Raw genomic sequence first — 21,022 nt, forward strand, 5'->3', positions numbered from 1 at the left:
GGCAAAGGGGCAAGGCATTTGACTCATTCTGTAGGTATATAGCTTCAAAGATCAAAACGTTCCCGGGGGCCACTGTGAGTCAATCCATCTTATCTTTACAGCTCGGGCCACAAAAACGCATGCACCACTGGCTGTAAAAGAAACGCCCGTAGTTAATACAGATGTGTCATTAAATATGGCGTGGTAGTAGTTTTGAAATGCAGCCTGAACGTGAGTAAAAGGTAAGCTTATCTTGTGTGAACAGCCTGGATCTCCTCCCCTCTCTCTCTCTCGGCGGCGACCTCGCATTCCCGGGATTCTCGCACTCAATGCTCACCTGCACCAGCGTTGGCCACTTAGCAGCAAGCGCGCTTTCGATGACAACAACGCTTTCAATGACAAGTCAAAGTGAACATTCGGCAAAACTTACGCACCGGTCTGCTTGCGCAAAAGAACCGGCTCTTTCGGCTTTTCTCTCGCGGCGCGCAGCTAAGTTTTCATCCCGACTCCCACTGCTGCTCGAGCCAAGGACTGCGCCTCAAGCACCATCTCTGGCTCAACAAAAAGGTGTTCGTTGTCGGCGATTAAGCGGGTCACAAGAGAAATGTTGGATTCTCCCCCGGTGTGGGAGAAGCCGAAAGTACCGCAAACACCAAAGAAAAGCCCCTCCGCTCTCTTTCCAAACACTTTTCCCACAGTGGAAGTCGCGAGCAAAGCCACGCATGGCTCGCGCGTAATGCTTTCGTTTCCACCATAGGTTTTCTCTCTCTCCACAAATTGCCATGCAGTTCTGAGTAAAAATACCTTGAAATACCTTTGGAGTGCTGTTGTCGCGCTGGATGAGCCCTGGCTTGGGGTCTACATTGGAATATGTAACTTCATAGGTCCCGTGGTTTAGTCCCATGCGTGTGGAAGAGAGGAGAAAGTCGGCTCCATAGCTGCGGTGGTGAAGAAGGAGAGAGGACTTCGCTGCTCCCTGCTCCACGGCGGCGGTCCCAGGCACTGCGAGCGGGCATGACGTCAGGACGAATGTGGGAAAGCCACGAGCACTCCTGATTGGTCGGTTATTTTTTATTTATTTATTTTTATATCCTTTTTGTTCTTTACTTTTTGTGTTTTTTTTTAGGTTACTGTTATTATTCTATTGTTATGTATTGGTGGAAAATAAAGAGAAAAGGAGGGGAAAATAGCAATCTTGTGGGCGTGTCTTCATGATGAACAAACCAATCACAGGCAGTGAATACCGTTGCCGTGGCTACAAATTTTGTCAACTGTGCCCAGTGCTGCTGCTACTAAGAGGGTAAGCTACACATGCAGGGCGTAGTGCCCGCTCAAGCTTTTGCTCTCTTTCTCAAATATCATTCTGCTTGTTATAAATGCCTGAAATGTGTAGAGTACAAAAAATAAAAAATCTATTTAAAAATGTTGCACTAGTATCATATTTCATGTAGGCTACGTAGCTTTTTCTGTCGTCTAACGTGACCATTTTTTCTTTTCCACTTCCATAGCGTTCTGTAGCAAATCATAAAATGATAACATTTATATTGTAAGAGCGTTTTAAACCTCCAAGGGCAACCTTGCCTGCTTATTCTGCAACTCAATCTGAATAATATCATCACAATGATAAAGTATAAGCCTGATAAATGACTTTATAATATGCCAAACAAGGTTAAGGGGCAAGTTACTTTAGAATTGAAAAATATTCTATATTAGCCAAGTTTGCATCACATATTACTGTTTTGAATATATAGCTGAGTTACACTACTTTGAGTTACTTTTGAGTTACTATAAACTGAAAATAGTACTAATGCCACTGAAGAAAAGTGCAGTCAAAGATTTCCTTTTCCTTCTCTTTCCCCATTCTCTCGTGTTTTGTTTTGATGACAACTGCAGACCTTATACACTAGTGTCCAACTTCATTTGGTGCTGCATTTTATTTGGGAGGAGTTTTTTTCTATCGAGCATGAATAGAAACGATTTAAATGCACTTGTAACTTGAGTTACTTAAATTGTAATGACAAATATATTACTGTATTTTGATGAAGTAATATGCTACATTCTTTAGTTGCTACAGAAGGTCCTATGTTTTTGTAGCTTATTACTTTTGTAATACATTGCCCCCAACACTGATGCAAAAGCTTTTCAATTTTAAACTATGTCAGTGTTCTTTGTTCACAGGAAAGCTTCTTCAATCAATACTTTACAAAGCATACACAAGTACAGAAATGAGTGGGAGAGATCCTCGTACATTTATCACCAAGTGCAGCACTGATGATGTTGGTAAGTCAGCAGAAAGTTGCTCTACATTGCTTTGCTTGTATCATAGTGACCGATTATATAGTTTGTCACTTTTGACCCCGAATCTTGCTGAATTGTCTTTGTAGCTGTCAGGATTTTGTCAGTCGTAACCTAAGTCTGTGTTTATTCACCTGCCAGTGTGACTCCACAGCTGAACTCCTCAAATGTTCTTGCACAGTCTGCTCCCTGCTCCCCTCTGCCTCCCTGAACGCTGATACCTCTGACTTTCCAGAGCTTCTTCTCCTTCTCTTGTGCCATTTATCTGCCTGTCTTTCCCTCCATGCTGAGCTGGCATAAAGACTTTTTCCTCCAGCATCAGAAACGATACGATTTTCAGCCATTTCCAACGATTCTAATTCAGCCACATCATTTGCTTTCATCCATGCAGAAAGACTGACAATGCGAATGAAAAATGGCCTCAGCGGCTGCACCAAGTATAGGCCCGCTCAGTATGAGAAACTGCAAGCCATTGTTGATGCCAAACGCCGGGAGTCTAATCTCATTGGACAAAAGGTAAATTTCAGTCCTGATCAGTGTCAGACGGGCTTTCCGTATGGCTAATGTAATTATATAATTTATTTATGTACGGTGTAGGGAATTCAGTTTGTAATGAAGTAATATCAGCAAGAACATTTTGGGATATCTAACGCCTGTATAGAAAGTAGGCAAGTAACAGTAGCCAAACTGTAGGAAAAGGACTCAAAACTTTCTTTGTCAAATGCAAATTGAAATAAAAAAAATATAAGAAAACTTCAAGATTAGAAATGTATACTTAAATTTTAATTAGTGATAATTGTGTTAAGGCTTTAGTACTGCATTTCAGTTTTTTTCTGGTTTAGAAATGGGTTAAGCCTAGTTTAAACATAAATATTATATTTGAATTCTGGTCTAATTTAGGCGTTTTCTTTACATTAGATGTAGTCCTGATCAGATATTGATCTAGGCCTGGTGGTGCTTGCCAGGTCAAATGTATGATACAGGGTGTAAAAAGTCAATAAAGACAGTATTTGTCCCCTTACTGACCTCTTGTGGCTGCACACTGCAATCACGCAAGTACCGAAATGAGTGGGAGAGATCCTCCTACATTTATCACCAAGTGCAGCACCGATGATGTTGGTAAGTCAGCAGAAAGTTGCTCTACATTGCTTTGCTTGTACCATAGTGACCGATTATATAGTTTGTCACTTTTGACCCCGAATCTTGCTGGTGGTGCTTGCCAGGTCAAATGTATGATACAAGGTGTGAAAAGTCAATAAAGACAGTATTTGTCCCCTTACTGACCTCTTGTGGCAAACTCCTCCACCCATCAGAATGACTTTCTTCCCTAGTTGCTTGTTCGTCTTACACATACACAATGTACAGTTTTTTACATTTGGTTAGGTAGTATGAGACACATATTTTGGTGTGGAATCCCTGAAAAGACAAATGTATGTATGATATTAGCCCGTAAAGAAAGTCCAAACAGTGGGCGTCCAAAAATACTGTGCTACTACACGCCCAGTTCACTGCATTGCTTTGAAAGGACGCCAAAAACAAAAACATTGCATAACCTTTACACCAATGGAATCAAGCAACATTATCCGTGGCATACACAAAAGCATAATAATCACTCTTTTCATGAATATTCATCCAGCCGCTTGTGGTCGGCTCTAAAAGTGTTTGAAGTTGCACGGTTAGGCCTGCTCCTGTGAGGTAATGGGCACACAGTAGCAGGAGCCAGTCTTCATAATCTTTACAGTTGCCCGTGGCCTCTTTGCAGCCCTGTTCTCTGCATAACCCAGATAAGGCCGGCGACGTCCTCATGCGGGCACCCTGCTGAAAGGCAGCTTTTCTGGGTCCCTGCACATGTCCTATTGGAGATGGTGATAGACAGTAAATAAATGACCATGAGTTGCCTTGAGCAGAAGATCATTTTTCCCCCCCTGCTGCAGGCTGTGTTTTGCTCTGGAGATAGCAAAAACCTGAACATTTCTGTTCCTTTGCAGAAGATGTTTTTACCCAGCAATGGAAAATGCGGCAAAAGGAGTTGCATGGTTGCTTACTCTGCAGCGGCATCCACTGAACCTTGTCCCTGTGTCAAAATAAAGATTATACAGTGAATGCAGAAAAATAAACTCTACTCCTCATTTGGATTCATTAAGAACTTAAATGTCATTATACAATTGTACAACGATATCGCGTAGATCAAATGTTAGTCCTGTGCCACTGCGGCTCTGTGTTCCACCTGACCAGCGTGTTTTTGGAGGAGGAGAACACGCAAACTCCAAGTCCCAGACAATCAGGTCTCACAGCTTGATATCCTTCATGTTACATGGTGAAAAAAATGGATGAAGCTACCAACTTATAAGACTGAGGCCCTTCTCACATAACTTCTTAGCTGCGGGTCTTGCCCGGATACCTCCTCTTTTGCCAGGAGGTATACGGGCAAGGCTTGCAGCTAGCTACACAAGTGTGGTGTTCTCTTTATTTTATGTAGCGCCTCTTGTGACGCCTCCACTGTGCTGCAGGTGTGGGCGCCTCTTGGTGCCTCTTCAGTGTTTCAGAAGAAGAAATCTGTTGATTGGCCTTTAGATCATCCACTGGCTTTTTATTTACTTTTTATAAAGCCGTTTCCTTCATGGCCAGTAAGGCGCTTAAGCAAAAAAGTCAGCTGAACCTTACATGGCAAAGATGTACAAAAGCATCTTGTAAAGCAATGTGGAACACACAATTATAGCCACACTGTGCAGCATTTTATCCAACCAACAGAATAAAAATGATATTTCACTGGTGAAACAAAAACATCCCAAAAAGTGTCTTGACTGGGAGCAGCTCGCCTTTCCTCAACCCTCACTTGTAACTGTGCTTGGAATGGGACATCACCACTATTCATGCTGCTTAGCTTTCGCTTCAAGTGGCTAAACACAAAACCGCTTCCAAAAGCTTCATTTTGTGAGTGCCAATTGTTTGTAATTGAGCAATAGTTAGTTTGATGACAGTTCAGTCGGTCCTGTAATGTAGAACCATATAACCTGGGATGTTTTCCGCAGTCTGGCTCTAAAAAAGTGTATTATGGGCTATTCTTCATACATCCAAGCAATTTTAAAACCTTGGTGCTGGCAACTATCAGAAGAAATACTTACTTACTGTCAAAATCAGCAATTTGAATAATCCCTGCAGACAGCTAGAGCTTACACTGATAGATGCATAACAAAGACTTTCTAAAAAGGTACAATGAAGCTATAACACAGAAGAAGACATTAAGTCTCTTAAAAATAGAATTTTTCATCAGACCAAATGTCAGTGTGTCAGTAAATAGTAATCTGTTCCAAGTGACTCATATGCATATGTTTTATCGTCGAGATTTCTCATAGTGTTTTGAGTGATCAAGATTAACTATCACAATATCATTACCTACAAAACATCAAGGTCCATAAACCTGATCATAATATTAAGGCTACAGTAGCAGCAATGCATTGTAAATTCAAACGTGCCTGCAAGATTAGCTTGGTGCAATTATCTGAACCGGCGGTCTGTGGGCGCAAACACAAGCAAAGAAACACGAATCAGTGCTCGCTGTGCTGTGACCGACATCCTTGTTCTCTCATTATTACAGAAGGAAACAAACGGGAGGCGATTAAGATTTGCACCCACCACTGTTCTTCAGAATGGTGCCCCATGCATGTCGGGCGGGCTTCTGCTTGATTATTTTGCTGCTGCTATTTGGCCTTTTTTATTTCCTAGCATCGGCGCAATTAGACTTTACCTGGGTAGAAAATGAATCAGCACGAACAGTTGGTGCTGATTTACAATAGAGCTTTTTCAGTCACAGTAGTAAACAGACAGAGGGTGTGAAATGATATAGCATTAGCATTACCTGTAGTTATTAGTTGAGGAAAACAACAAATGTGAGCTAAAGAAGAAAAAGCGTCTCATTCCTGGTTTGATTCCGCAGCTGTTTCCATGTGTAATGTTTCAGTTCTTTTTAAAACCCTGGAGATATGAAGGCATTTGTACAAACTTTTAACTTCATCACTCGTTCCCGCGGAGGTCCAGGTGGTGTCTAGCATTACCTTTTGTTCTCATTATTTTGCCCTCAGTAGCACTACAAAGTCAAACCAAACAAACATTCTTTCAGAGTGGATTTGAAAAGCAGCCACTCCGGAGACGGGTTTGTTTATCTCTCTCTTGCATATCCCATTTCAAGGATAAACTCTTCGATTACATTGTCTTTCAGGTTCAAAGAAGCTTGCGTGCCGCCAAGGTAACCAAGGAGAAGTCGATCTTACGGCAGCACAGGCAGGTGTGGAGCTCAGAGTGCCCCAGGCTGCGAAAGGCTGAGTAAGAGCACCCCCGATTATGCCCGTGCCATTATCTGCCGCACTTTTTTCAGAATCTACTCTTTCAACGCGGCACGCACCCATCATGCTTAAGCCCCGCACACCTGCACTGAGCCCCTGGAAAAAACCTGCTTCAAAAACAGGTTCAAGAATACCGGAGCCAAGAAGGGCAGGGATAAAACGCCGCTGGCAGACTCGTGGAGGGCTAATCAGAGTGAAGGCACACGATGTTTGAGCAAATTTTGAGGAAAAAGATTTCATTCATTCTACACTTTTAAAGGTACATTTTGACCTGGCAAGATGGATAACATGCTGACACACAAATATCCAGGTTCGATATCTATTATTATATATATATATTTTATTTATTGCATTGAAAAGCAACATTAAAATGTTTACATCACAACTGCAAAGTCCATACACTTTGAATGAAAAGGATCAGAGATTATTAGAACTGTATTGTGTCATCTGTGGGATAAAACCACTTAGGCAGCCACTGTATAGCAGCAGAGTCTTGTTGACTTATTTTCAGGTGGAAGAAGAAACATTTAAGCATTTTTAAATCAATCCACCATTGATCAAATGTGATTTCACTTTGCAGCTTCTTTTGATCCTGTGTCTTCAAAAAAATTAGCAATTCTCTCAAATATTATCATGAAAATCACATTGGCATATCAGATTGTGTTATTATTTAAAGACCTTTTAATCAAATTGACATTGTTACTAACAGGGTTCTTCATCTATGCTGTTTATTTCCACCTAATTACTTTATTTAAAGGCTTTATTGTTACTCTGAATCATGTCTGTTTTAGTAAAAGACATGTCCAGGTAAAGTTGGACAAACCTTTCAGATAAAGTGGAGCACTTTTGTCCGTCTGGCCTGTATAATGTATAGAAGATGCCAAGAAAGTCAATAAAAAGTCAGAGGCAAAAAATATATGTAATTGCTCTTGGTCTGAGCTACTGTGCTTAAAGAAACAATACTGTATGTATTTTAACATACTGAAATGTGCTTCAGTTTGCACATATCGAGTGATACAAATTCATACAATTTTTTCTTTGTATACGGTCAACTAAAACTGATGCTCAGCATTGTCAAAAAGCATGTTTTCACTTTGTCAAGTCCCGAGAGGGCGCGTTAACTCAAGCAAAAACTCAATCACTGCAATCGGCATAATATTTCTTTCCAAAATCCAAAAACTAAGACCCCCTAACAAAGAAAAAAACATAATGGCAGTAGCAATAATATATAAAAATAAGATGGCGTTGGGCAGGTCAGTCTGCAAGGGCGGTAATCACCGCTTTGCGACTATTTTTCAAATTATTGTTAAATAAATGTCTTTCCATACTTTTTTTGTAAATTATTATTGAAATAAATGTTTTTACTTTAAAAAAAAAAAAGGGTTCCGTGACCCACCTTAGGGTCCCCAGTTAAAGATGCACTATGCAACTTTTTTATGGAAAAAAGGTTGATATTAATACATATTTGAACTTTCAGTCACGCTTCAGGATAAAGTTTTAGGTTTTCACAGCTGATTGAACCTTATTCATGGTTACACATTCATTCAATTCCGAAAATCTACCAGAAAAAAAACTGAAATAAAATTGATCCTGAAGCATCAAAGGATGGAAATTAATGGCACTTTTTTTTCTTTTTTTTCTTTTTAATATAAAAATGCATAATGCACCTTTAAGAAACACTGGGAGCATACATACACATTTCATTTACTCAGTGTTGTTGAATGGTTATCCATTTGTACCTAGATTTTAATTTCTGCACAAGGAGTTTGACAATGACATCTGTAAGTAATATCATTAAATTAATACTTAAATAGATGTAGTATTTCTGACACAACAGTAGGCCTGTCACAACAAGTTTGAAGTTTATATAGTGGCAGGAAAGTATCACACGATAAACAATATTATTGACTCTAACAATACTAGATACTGTCAACTCTCAGGCATAAAAATGACAGTAAACCTTTGTTCTAAAAGTGCATAATCATGTCCTAAAATACCACACAAGCTGCATTAAACATGAAACATAATGAAACTCAATTTGCTTCAGTCAAAAATCAAAGTTTTCCAAAGAAAAAATATGGGGAAATGCTATTAAATGCACAGACAATAAATATCATTTGTCTGTCATTTATTGAACAATAAGTCGATATAGTAATTATCGTGACAGCCCTACACAACCGTTCATCAAATATCCATCCAGCTTATCTTTTAATTATTGATCCCAAAAATGTCAGTTGCTGAACTTGTGTATTCTAAGGCTGAAGTTCCCTTGGCCATGCTTGGTGGAGTGAGAAGGGCGGCCGTAGCTCTTGGGTGCAGCCTGACTGTGATGGTGTCTGAGCCAGCCAAGGTTAATGATGTACACAAGCGTCAGGCCGCCATAATGAGCCCCGTCATAAAGATGTGCCACCGCTCCTCGCATGCCACTAAGCCAGTCAAATTACCTTGGGATTACAAAGGCTCTGTCAAACGAGAGGCAACACAGTATGGCTCTGTAATGACAATCCTTTATGGCTAATAATGTTATGATGTTGTACACTGGGAAGTAACAAGCAGGCGAAAGGGAACGGAGATGCATTTTGACTGCATTTATGGTGATTATTTTTGTTTACGGATTTGATGTGGGAAAAGTGTTATGTATATGTGATTGTGCCATTTGAACGATACCAAGGAAGGATAACTGTGAGTAGAGGTTGTTTTTGAAAGTGACCATAGAAAAGATAAAAAATGCACATTGGCATTCGGTTTGTAAGACTAACTAGTTGCAGGTGGCAGTTGCGGCCGGTGGTTTTTTTCAGACATTCATTATCACAGATTTGAAAATACCAACATTGTACCAAGTAACACAGCATACAGGATTTATTTCCACTTCTGACTCTGCATTAGCCAAATAGTCAAGTCCAAACAGTAGCTACAACGCAAGATTTCATCTGGGATAATCCGAAACTTGGACTAAACAAAGACAACCTGGGACTGAACCTGGGACTAAACCAGAGCTAAACCAGATCTAAACTAGGACTAAACAAAGAAACCAGGTCCAAATTCTGTGCTGTTGTGCTTTGTCATGATGTAGCTACACAGGTATGTGGCTAATGCCAGCACAAAGCAGATGGAACTCTTATGGCACAAAACTATTTTGAAAGCTTCCATCAAACATGTAGTGAACATGAATTAAAGTCCATCCCTGTCAAAGCCTCACCCACTCACACCCCACCCCCCAGTTTGAGTTGGTAGCCATCACCATTTAGCTGGCCGATGTTACAACATTGCCCCCTGCTTTGAAGCACTGCTTTACAGTTAGCCAATCAGAGACTGCTTTCTCAATGCAGCGCTTCAATGGGATTTTCCATAGAGCTTCAGGCAGCTCTTAGGGAAAATGAGAAACACACATTTTCTCCTTTATTATAATTTAATACCTACATTTGCCAAATAAAATAAATGTTATTTGGCAATTTTTTGGGGGTGAAATTTTAGGGGACGTTCTGCTTCCCTTGTAGTCAATTGAAAAGTTCTGGAAGTGTCACAAAATGTCCTGAGAAAACAGGTGCTCATCAGATTCACAGGGGTGCAAGGTAATAAACATGGAAAATGCAAATGATCCAAGGCGCTCAAGTTTGCTTGTGCTTTATTTATTTGCCTAAGGCAAAATGAAGCACAAAGAAAACTGGAATGCCTTTGATATTTTGGTGCTTTATGTTTATACAGATCCAATTTTGACATTTTATTTCAGAACATTATTAAGTATTCAATTTTTCTGTATATTATTTAGTGTGCAGTAATGAGTTTCGATGTTCATTTGCTAAATTTTCAACCATGCTAAGACTTATTGATATGCTTATATATGTGCATTTTTATGAGGATGTACATGATGTAACACTAATCTGTCTGGCAGGGAGAAGACTGAGAATGACATCCAGGACTTTTTACAGCAAATCAGACCAAGTGACAGAAGTGACACTGCCATCATCTCAATTCAAGAATATGGTAAACTCAACCTCAATCTTAGTTTGTATGCAAATTGCAAACATTTCCTCCACTTTGCAGGGGGAAAAAGAACTTAATATTAAAACATGTTCAAAGTTACTTATTAGTTAGTTACTTATTTTATAGCATAGAAATGGTATGGTAATGGTATGGTCTAAAGTGAGTGTTTTTTTCATGATATAGGCTATATGCACAGTTTCCCCACGTGACGTCTTCCTGGACAGTCAGCCAGACGCAGCACTTCCTGTCGCTGGTCGTTTACGTTCACAATTAGCAGGTTCCCACACAAAAATAGCGATAGCTCAGGATCTGGTTAAGGACAACGAGTTACTGATGGACAGTCACAGCAACGTATTACAAACATCATGTTCGCTGTGAATCCAGCACCCAAAGGAAACGCCAGCTGTCGTAAGGTAGGAGCTTTTATCTTAGAGCTAAAGGCTAGTGTTGAAAAATGATAATATAACATGTAAACAAGTAAATATTATTTAAACTACTAACAGGACGATTCTTTTTTGCGCAGGCTCGTTCTAAACTTTGCGCTAGTTTTATTTTTTATTTTGTTAGCCGCGTTAGCTTCAAGACAAAAACATCCACCGTTATGAACACGGAGGTTTCCTCCAGTGAAGTCGTTACGTCTCACGTAATATTTTCTAACCTGCTCCAGCCACATCCGAACTTTTACTCGCTGTCCTTTACCAAATCTTAAGCTATTGCTTCATTTCTGTGGGACCTGCTAATTTTTAATGGGAAGAGATGACAGACAGGAAGGACAGCCTCTGGCTGACTGTCCAGGCGGAAATCACGTGGGGTCACTGTGCATATAGCCCATTATAACTGATCATAACCCTAACCCAACAACTATACATTTCGGAAACATTGCTTGTATTTTCTTGCTAATATCATGGGAACAAAGGCTGCAAAAAATCACTATCCCCCTTTATTTGTAGTTATCATGCAATTTCCATCTTACTGTGCTTTAAAGTTAGTCGTGTTTTTTTGTTTTTGTTCTGTATTGCTATTTGAGTAACTGTTTGAATAACTTAATACATGCTTGTGGGTGAAGAGTTCTTTCTGAAGAGCGATCGGGAAGCCTTCTGGAGAGCCACGGTGGAGCCTGTTCATCAGCTTAGAGACGACCTGCGCTTCAGACTCAGTGAGGCACTCAAGCAGCCACTCAGCACTGATGAGTCGGACAGCGAACGAGTGCTACAGCAGGTACAGTAACTCAGAGGTAGGCCGGGCAAGACTAAATGATGAAATAGTTTGCTCAACTGTTTGGTAGAGTACACTTTATTGAATGATGTGTTGTTTCTAATTCGGCCAATCTTTACCATTCGGTTTTAAGTGTAATGTTTAGATGAGGGTTGGGCTAGTTTGAACAGGTTTAGACAAGGTTTGGACTGGCCTATGCTGGTTTTGACCGGTTTGTATTGGTATAGACCAGGTTTGTATTGATTTAGAGCAGGTCTGGACTGGTTCAGATCATCTTTGATTGGTTTATGCTGGTTTTGACAGGTTTGGTTTTGAACAGGTTTAGACTGGTTCAAATCAGGTTTGGACTCATTTAGATTAGGGTGGGACTATTTTGGACTGGTTCATGCTGATTTGGACTGGTTCAGATCAGGTTTGGGCTGGTTTATGCTGGTTTTGACAGGCTCTAATTGGTTTAGACCGGGTTTGGATTGGTTTCTGCTGGTTTTGACAGATTTAGATTGGTCTAGAACAGGCTTGGACTGGTTTCTGCTGTTTTCTTTTTTTTTTTTTACAGGTTTAGGTTGGTTTAGACCAGGTTTGGACTGGTTGATGCTGGTTTTGACAGGTTTAGATAGGTTTAGAACAGGTTTGGACTGGTTTGTGCTGTTTTTGTTTTACAGCTTTAGGTTGGTTTAGACCAGGTTTAGATTGGTTTAGATCAGGTTTGGACTGGTTGATGCTGGTTTTGACAGGTTTAGATTGGTTTAGAACAGGTTTGGACTGGTTTGTGCTGTTTTTGTTTTACAGCTTTAGGTTGGTTTAGACCAGGTTTAGATTGGTTTAGACCAGATTTGGACAGGTTTAGATCAGGTTTGGACTGGTTTATGCTGGTTTTGACAGGTTTGGATTAGTTTAGAACAAGTTTGGATTGGTTTAACAAAAAACTAATAAACATTGATGTTTGTACCCCAAATGGTTTTAAAGTACAAAAAAGTGGGTGTAGGATATTAAATTTCAATGCATTTTTTTAAAACTTGTCAACTCTTGTAAGATTCGCAATTTTCATTCCAGCCATTCAAGATAACCACTAAGCGCAGATGCTTCACACTTTGCCCTTAATCAACAGTAACAGATAAACAAACAGTCCAACAAAAAAATGCCATAGCCTTTCATTTTAGCCCTCTCAGTTTTGCAAGTCGGCCCGATTCTTCATCTTTGCGGAACAAAACTACTCGCAGGTCTCATCGCTCAAAAGCCTATTTAATTGCTTAATATCTGAACTTCACATGCCTTCGTTTTACAAAGACCTTTGGCAAACGCCACACGTCAATGGTGAGATTAAGAGGTAAGTAGGGGTCTTTAGGAAGAACCAGCCATTTTGTGTTTGGCTCAGTCAGGCCAGTTTCTTTCCCACGACCCCCCACTACACTGGCTGGCTCGCAATCTCAAACCCTCCCTCCCATAGCTCCATAGGCATAAAAGAAAAACACCCCCCCACCTACCTAAAATGCTTTCTCTTTTCTTCTTTGTTTCTTGCTTATGCTTTTTCCGAATAAAAACAACAACAAAAAGACTCAAATCCATGGGAACTTAGGCCATACTTGTGCTGTAAACTTACTAGTTTATAGCTCGTGGGCTATATCTCCCTGTTATTGTGTGTGCAAAGCCAGCATTTCCAGCCTGATCCTATCACTGTTCCAATGTGCTTTCTAACTCCAGCAGAATGATGCATGTCTGCGCATATCAGTGAAAAATATTGTGGCCAAATAAACTGTCATATAAAGTTGCAATGGGGAAATATTGCCAAGGAATAGCTGTTGTTGTTGTTGTTGTTGTTGCGTTATTGCTTTCAAAATCATTAAAAGTACCACCACAGCGGAATGGTCATAAAAATTATTCAACTTGACAAAACTGCAAAGTTAAAATTACCCAATTTGTCAAACACAATGAAGTAAATTTGCACAATTAGCATATTTAAACGGTTTGATTGTGATTTCAAATCTGGAAAATAATCAGTACTTTATTCAAAAAAGCAACGGGTTTGGTCTATAACAATTTTTCTCCCCAACAAATGTCTGAAAGTTATCTATAAAAATGTAGAGCTAATTGATGGTGCGATAATTATTACTAGCTCATAAAAGTGTTACGAAGTAGGAACAATGCCTGATGTCTAAAACATCTTATGCACCTAAATTGTTTTAATTCCGAACTTAACAGCTCCAAGTTCCTGCCTGTGTCAGAAGAATTTATACCAACTATCATACGGTAACTCCCAGCTGACACTTTGATCCGTTTTGTAATCCTGTGACATAGTCTGCAATACACAAATCGTCGAACTTAGTCTTACATTTGGTAAAACACATTATAGTGCTCTATCAGCTTTATGTGGATGCTAACTTGAGTAGCTTCATCTTATTATGTCCAACTTCTCGCTTTTACCAGTTTTCGTAGCCATTAAACTTGTGATGGCACAATCCAAGGTGCATTTGTTGAAATTACAGTTCTTTTAAAAAAAAAAAATGCCAATACATAAATACTTATTGCATGATTAACTGTAAAGACTACAATCTGTCTTTACCAGAAAAGAAAATAACAACTACAAAACAACAACTTAGCATTATACTACACAGCATTGTGCCGTTATTGCAAACATACTGTGTAGTGAAAGATTTATTAAAAGAAACAAGACCATCTAAAAATCTGAATCATGTATAAATTTCATTTCACTTCACGATTGTGTGTCACTTAGTGTGTCTTTATATTTCAATTAAATACATTTATGTTTATGGTCGATAGTATGGCAAAATGTCGAAAAGTTAAAGAGAGGCCCATACTTTTGCATACCACTGTACCTCAAATAAAGCTGAGTGAACTTGTAATGGACATAATTGCATCCTCTTCCTACAGCCAGACCAGCCCTTCTTCCCCAATGAGCTTCCTGTGCCGCTTCTTGCCTAATGAGCTAAATTAGCTGCTCGTCACTCCCTGGTTCTCAAGGTGAATTCATACAAAGCAATGCTACTTCTTCCTGTTGTGGTCCATAGCGCCACTGCTAACTCAAAGCGTGAACCGGAGGTGTCCTAGACGTTGACATGCACCACACAGTTCCGGAGCCCCCGGGAGCCGTCTGCAAATTAGCTTAAAGGGCTACTAACCCCTCCTTCCAGAGCCTCAGTATCAGAGCCTCAGATTTGAAAATCTCAACAGAAAGGGGGCGTTGCCTGGAGGACTAAGGGGCACGCGGGAGGGGTGAGGGGTGGGAGGGGCTTGAGGCTTCTGACTTCGACGCTGCACCTGCAGCGCTCCTCGTAAACAAAGTCCGAGCATGGGAGCATGGAGTTCCAGCGAGCTAACTTATTTAGCAACTTGTTCCACTGGGACAGCTCGACAGCTCTCTCTACACAGGGGGGGCATCGTGGCAGACAGCGGCCTTGTACCTGAGGCGCTGGGTCATTTATTCCTCTGTCATTTACAAAGCTAGCGGCTTAGCATTGAGCTCGATCGACGTTAGCATCGCAGCTAAGGGACGTAACTGTCCTGGCTGCTTCAGAATTTACCGATCTATTTTAGATGTAGACTTTTGCTGTGGTCTACGTGAACATGGGAGATGTATCTCAGTGTCCTCAGCAGAGTGTGTGATATAGAGACGTGGCTATTTGTGTTACAAAGATTTTTATTATTTTTCTTACAGCAAAGTGCACAAAACATATCAAATAAATAAATGTAGGCCTGTATTATTGAGCAGGAACGCTGTCTTTTTGAAATTGTTTTTGGTTTGCCATTGAAGATGTGAGACAGAATCATTCAGGTCATGTTTCTCTAAAGGCTTGACTGTAACATTGTGAACCCAAAGAGCCAGTTAGCCCCAAGTAAATAGCCTGAAGTAATTTCTATTACTAAATTTAGTGAACTAAAAGGTTTAACCAACGTTAACACATACACTAAACTACCACTGAATGATGACACTGTAGAGTAAAGACTATAATGAAGTATTTATATGTATGCTTTTTTAGTTGAATATTGAAATATTAATGAAAATTATAGATCTTGTTTTGTACCAGTACTTGATTCTGCACTTCTGGCTCTTACAACAGTGCAATTTCCAAATTATAGCACAATTTCTTTGGTAAAACTTACTACAAACTTACAGCTCACATTTCACTTGAGGTTGAGCTGCATGTGGCACTCACTTGGTCTACATAGATGTGTGCAATAAACAAATTGAACAGACAAAGTTGACTGGTTATGTTATACAATACCAACTGTAATAAATATACATGCAGTAAGTTTTCAGCTTCTAGAAACATAAAGTGGTGCTGCATATACCTTCCTGTGACATATCTGACAGAACATATACAGGCTTCATTTTTTTTTTACTGCCCACAATTAAATCTTGCATGAAACATTGATTTTAATCTATTACGTTGTCCAATGGGCACAGAATGGTTCAGGCACAGGTCCTTTGTGTGCTCCTGATATGGGAGAGGATCCTCGACCACACTTTCAAACAGCAGGGCCATTAGTTGGTCAAAGTAGACTGTAAACAAAGCACAAAACATTTGTCCTTGTAAAAGCATTGGTTGTGTTGTTTTTAATGTGACATACCTGAGGTAGCTCTGGTCTTCATGGCTCTCACTGTGTAGTCTCCACGCTTGAATTTTGGATACACTATGACGATTTGCCTTTTTTAATCATAATTCAAGGCACCAAACTGCACCCTAAAATTTCACAAATAAACATTAATATGCAGTATCTATTTTCTAAACATTTCAAAGTGATAAAATAACTAGTGAATATTTGTTGAACCTTTAGGAATCATTACCTGGCCAGCCTTCCTTTGAATAAGAGGCCCAGACTATTGTGAGAATCAGACTATGGATTCCTCAATATTTGAAGTGTGGTATTGTGGGCTTATTTTAGCTTAATCTTTCAAAAAACGTGGTGTTAACAAAAGAGTAAGAGTCTCTCGCATGCTGCTGTGCCTACAAAGAATTATAAAGAATTACAAAGAATAATAAATTGATATGTGAAGTGTAAATACATCAATATAAATTAGATATTGGGAGGAGTAGTTGTAATTACACATACTTGATTTTGGCCACACTCTTGCATCATCCCCAACCAAAGGCCTGTGAAGACAGCGAGGGAACAGGGGGTTTTCCGTGGACATTCTGAATGTAGTTGCCCAGATGTCCACTCAGCCACAGCCTTTGATGGTGACCAGTAGAGATGGTTCATATAGATGGTTCACAATGCTTTTCTTCCACCTCGTCATTTCCTCCGTTCACCTTTTCTGGCCCAGCGCATCATTTTTTTCCAATCTCTGGGACACAAAACACAAACCCCTCCTTCTCCATGCGCACGCTGTTTCCAACCTCATTGCTCTAATAAGACAAAAAAATAAGAATATGAGTTCTATCATAATGCACAGTTATCCAAAGTTACATATTTATGTTTGTATTGTAATGTTTTACCTGGACTAGCTCGATGTCAATGACTTTGTTACTCGTTAGATTCATCATGGTGTAACTGCCATACTTGGCTGAATGTCCTACATGAATGCAAGTTATACATTAGCTGACTTTTAATACTTCAAATAAATGTTTATTAAATGTATTTACCAGGTGAATCTGCCCGCATGTCCCCGCCCAGTGTAACAGAGCCGCTTTCAAGAGCCTCCCTGATTAGGTCATCCTGCTCCAGCTTCCACTGCCAGTTGACCGTAGGGATGAGGAGCTTTGCCTGATGCCTATAGAAGCACTGCTCTGACAGTCCCTGAATATTGAAGGCCCCCAAGAACTATAAAATTAAAACATCTGTTATCATCGGATAATATATGGAAAAATAAAATGTTTTTGTAGTACCTTTGAAATCTGGCTAAAGGATGAGCCGGTGAACAGCACAGCAGCACAGAGCTGTAGGTTTCCAGCTGGGATGTTGTTCACCATGGGCTGACTGGACCACTGACTGGAGAACTCACAGCGAGGACACTGTTGAGTGACCCAGACAGGACATCGCCTAAACAGCTCCAGCAGTTGGTCCTCAAGAACAATATGTTCTTTGTCCTTGTGTGGAGGGACTTCAGCAGGAATGCTATATAAAATAAAGGATATTTCATCCCTCAAAAAACCAGGACGCTGTATATATTTTTTCAATTAAAACTCTAGATTTCCTTTGTACCTTGAACAGTTCACAGTGCTGGCACTGTCATCGATGTGGAAGCTGGGGTCAGACGCTGACACCTCACACCTTCTCCTTTTTAAAGATGTAGAGGCTGCTCTGGGACTGTCAGGAAGAGGGATTTCCATCAGGTCCTCAGTCCCACAACCGACGCTTGTGTAAGCGGTCCGGGCTTGAGTAGCTGTACAAAACACAAACAAAAAAAACACGTTTAAAATGGCAGTAATTACACAACTTGTGTCTAACTACAGTATATAAAAAAACAAAAGTGTAGACTGTTTTATACATAAAATGACAGTGCTGTATAAAGGATAAATAGATTTCACCTTTGCGTCGCCTGCTCGGCTTCACATTGGCCTGGACACTTGCATGCCTTGTAATGACTGGATCAGTCTGGACATTTCTCTCTGCTCACTTTTGGCTGAAAACATAACAATAAATAATATTTATAAAGTGCACACACAAGTGACATGCAAACACATTGTTTGTATTGATGATTTATAGGAATACAACCTAGGATATACTTCAGAATATGCCACCCTATAGCAGATCAACCAAATATTTGTATCAGGTTAATTCTGGCTACAGTCGCTACTAAAAACTTCCAAATGGTTTGGCATTTTGAAAAGCTGCGTCCAAATAGGTGTAAACTTTGGTTCACTTCAGAAAACTTGTCAACATGAACATAATTATCAGAATGTATCCTACTTTGTGAACCTGTTCAACAACAATGGCAATAACAACTATACTGATTCTGAAACCACGTAAGAACAGCTCACATCTGTGAGCGCCCAATGACCACACGGTCCACCTGGAGTGGTCAGCCCGCTCCTCACTGACCACATGGTCCACCTGGAGTGGTCAGCCCTCTCCTCACTGACCACATGGTCCACCTGGAGTGGTCAGCCCTCTCCTCACTGACCACCCGGTCCACCTGGAGTGGTCAGCCCTCTCCTCACTGACCGCATTCGAGCATCAAACGGGAGCAGAGCGCGCACGGAGCCGGTCAGTTTAGCCTCAGACACACAGTACGTTCTAGCTATACGTTAGCTTTACAGGCTAGCTATACGTTAGCTTTACAGGCTAGCTTGTAGCTACTGTCAAAAGCTACAGTCATGTCAAACTTCGATTAGTTTGGTGCTCAGACTCGTGCACATTTGCGCACAGTGTTGGCGTAACTTTGCAGACTGATGCATTAGCAGGCTGCCCCGGACAGCGAGTAGACGCGCTTATAACCGGTGGCTGCTGTTCCTCAGCCACAGTGAGCGAGTGCGGGACACGTCGCCTGGAGCTGAGGCTGCAGTGTCTATTTACACGCCATATTTTTTCAACAGATCTACACGACTCATGTGATTGGTGTTATCAGAGGCCAAAACGGCGAATTTGTTTGAGACACTACAATAACGATCTATTCTGACGTGCACATAAAAATTCTATATACTGTACATGACTCAATCTGTGAGCAAAGTAGCTACTACTGACAGAAATGACCGGGACAGAGTGAACCAAGTGCCTCTTTTTACAGCAGCTACAATCAATGCAATTACTACCAAATCCAAAATGGGTAAATCATTATTTTTCTCACTCACCTCACATTGTTGGCGGGGCAGGAGTGTCTGTGGGGACGGCCTCGCTCTTCAAACGGAGAAGACTAGCATAGCCCAGTTCAACCTCGGTGAAGTTGGCGAAGGAATCAGCACGTAAAATGGTCTTTTCAAACTCCAGCCCCACTACGCTACACTTCCTCCCCATCTTAACACAGTACAATTAACAACTAACAATTAAATTATACACGATAGACCACTAAAAACAATACTAACAAACGCCCTAAGCTAAACTGAGCAAACTAATCTAACAATAAAAGCAACTAGTGACTAAAACTACAATATTCAACAACTAACACAACTAAAACTATACACTTATTTATAATAAAAAAGCTATCCTAATAAAATCTACCTAAATGCTATGACAACTAATCGCAAACCTGACAATCGATGAAAATATTCTCTCGTTATTCCAACTCCAACTCGCTACGGGGGCGTGAGCGAGACTGAGCCCTTTTATACCCCAGAGCGGCAGGGCCCGTGACATCATCTCTCGCCTCCTGACATCATCTCTCTCCCCTCCGCTAATTGGGTGCCGAATTCAAAAAATCAAATGCAGTACCGACAGTTCGCTGCAGATGGCGCCACACAGACGGTTTGGGACACAAAGACAGGATTTCAACAAATTTGCACTAAATTGTTAAAATAGTGACATATACACGTAGACAACACTATAAGATACCCATTTATACAACTTAGCTAGAAAAAAAAGTTGATTTGGGGGTTAGTTGTTCTTTAATCATCTCCCGCTCAATACGGCTAAATGGTACAGATTGCAATATGGAAGAGGAAGCTTTACCGCTCCTGGCTCGGCACATTGTTCCCGTTTTTATGACGCACTTAGGTTGTCAAAGCCCATACATTTCTTATCCAAATGGTTTTATCTTCATGCTGCTAGATCAACTTTGTCAAGGAGCAGCAGGCGGACATAACCAGAAAACTTGAAGACGAGTACCGCGCGGTGGAGGCGGAAATGACAGCCTTGTGCTTGGAGGTACATTTCCTGACATTTTGTGTGATATGGTTGGCAATTTGCGTTTGTGATGATTTTGGCATCTGTTGCAAATTGCAGGAAATTTTGAGCGGGTCTTCAAATAACGTGCTAATGGAGGACCTTCCGGAGGAGGTGCTTTCGGACATGGACTATCCATACCCAGAGTTGAAATCGTCTCTGATGGAGGCCTTCCACTCGCTGTCAGAGAGGTACCGAAGCAGAGTGGAGAGCCTCAGAGACAAGCTGCGTCAAACTGACAGGTGGGGCTAATGGAGGGAAGATGGGAAGTTTAGGGTCAAGTCAAGGGTGTTGCAAAACATTATTAATCCTTGGTATGTGGAGAAAGAAGTTGTGAGTGCTTGGTAGATCACCTCTGTAAGCAAGAGAAACCGGTGCCCAACGCGTTTCGACTGTATTGAGTCTTCATCGGGGCACATGTCCTCACA

General features: G+C 40.6%; 2 protein-coding genes across 2 annotated transcripts in view; one reads left to right on the forward strand and one right to left on the reverse strand.

Moving 5' to 3' along the window:
• The window catches only part of pkp4 (plakophilin 4), a 116,333-nt gene extending 115,384 nt beyond the window's left edge, over nucleotides 1-949 (reverse strand). The window contains 1 exon segment of the mRNA XM_079562841.1: nucleotides 794-949. The gene's annotated coding sequence lies outside the window, so the exon portion shown is untranslated.
• Nucleotides 950-2,161: 1,212 nt separating this feature from the next.
• LOC306967746 (coiled-coil domain-containing protein 148-like) overlaps nucleotides 2,162-21,022 on the forward strand; it is a 43,490-nt gene continuing 24,629 nt past the window's right edge. The window contains exons 1-7 of the mRNA XM_079562916.1: nucleotides 2,162-2,259; nucleotides 2,666-2,790; nucleotides 6,494-6,597; nucleotides 10,510-10,601; nucleotides 11,668-11,819; nucleotides 20,481-20,576; nucleotides 20,655-20,836. Of these exons, the coding sequence (XP_079419042.1) occupies nucleotides 2,205-2,259; nucleotides 2,666-2,790; nucleotides 6,494-6,597; nucleotides 10,510-10,601; nucleotides 11,668-11,819; nucleotides 20,481-20,576; nucleotides 20,655-20,836 (806 nt within the window). The 5' untranslated portion in view covers nucleotides 2,162-2,204. The remainder of the gene's footprint in view (nucleotides 2,260-2,665; nucleotides 2,791-6,493; nucleotides 6,598-10,509; nucleotides 10,602-11,667; nucleotides 11,820-20,480; nucleotides 20,577-20,654; nucleotides 20,837-21,022) is intronic.

The sequence above is a fragment of the Gobius niger genome (assembly GCF_951799975.1).
Source record: "Gobius niger genome assembly, chromosome: 9".
Taxonomy (NCBI): domain Eukaryota; kingdom Metazoa; phylum Chordata; class Actinopteri; order Gobiiformes; family Gobiidae; genus Gobius; species Gobius niger.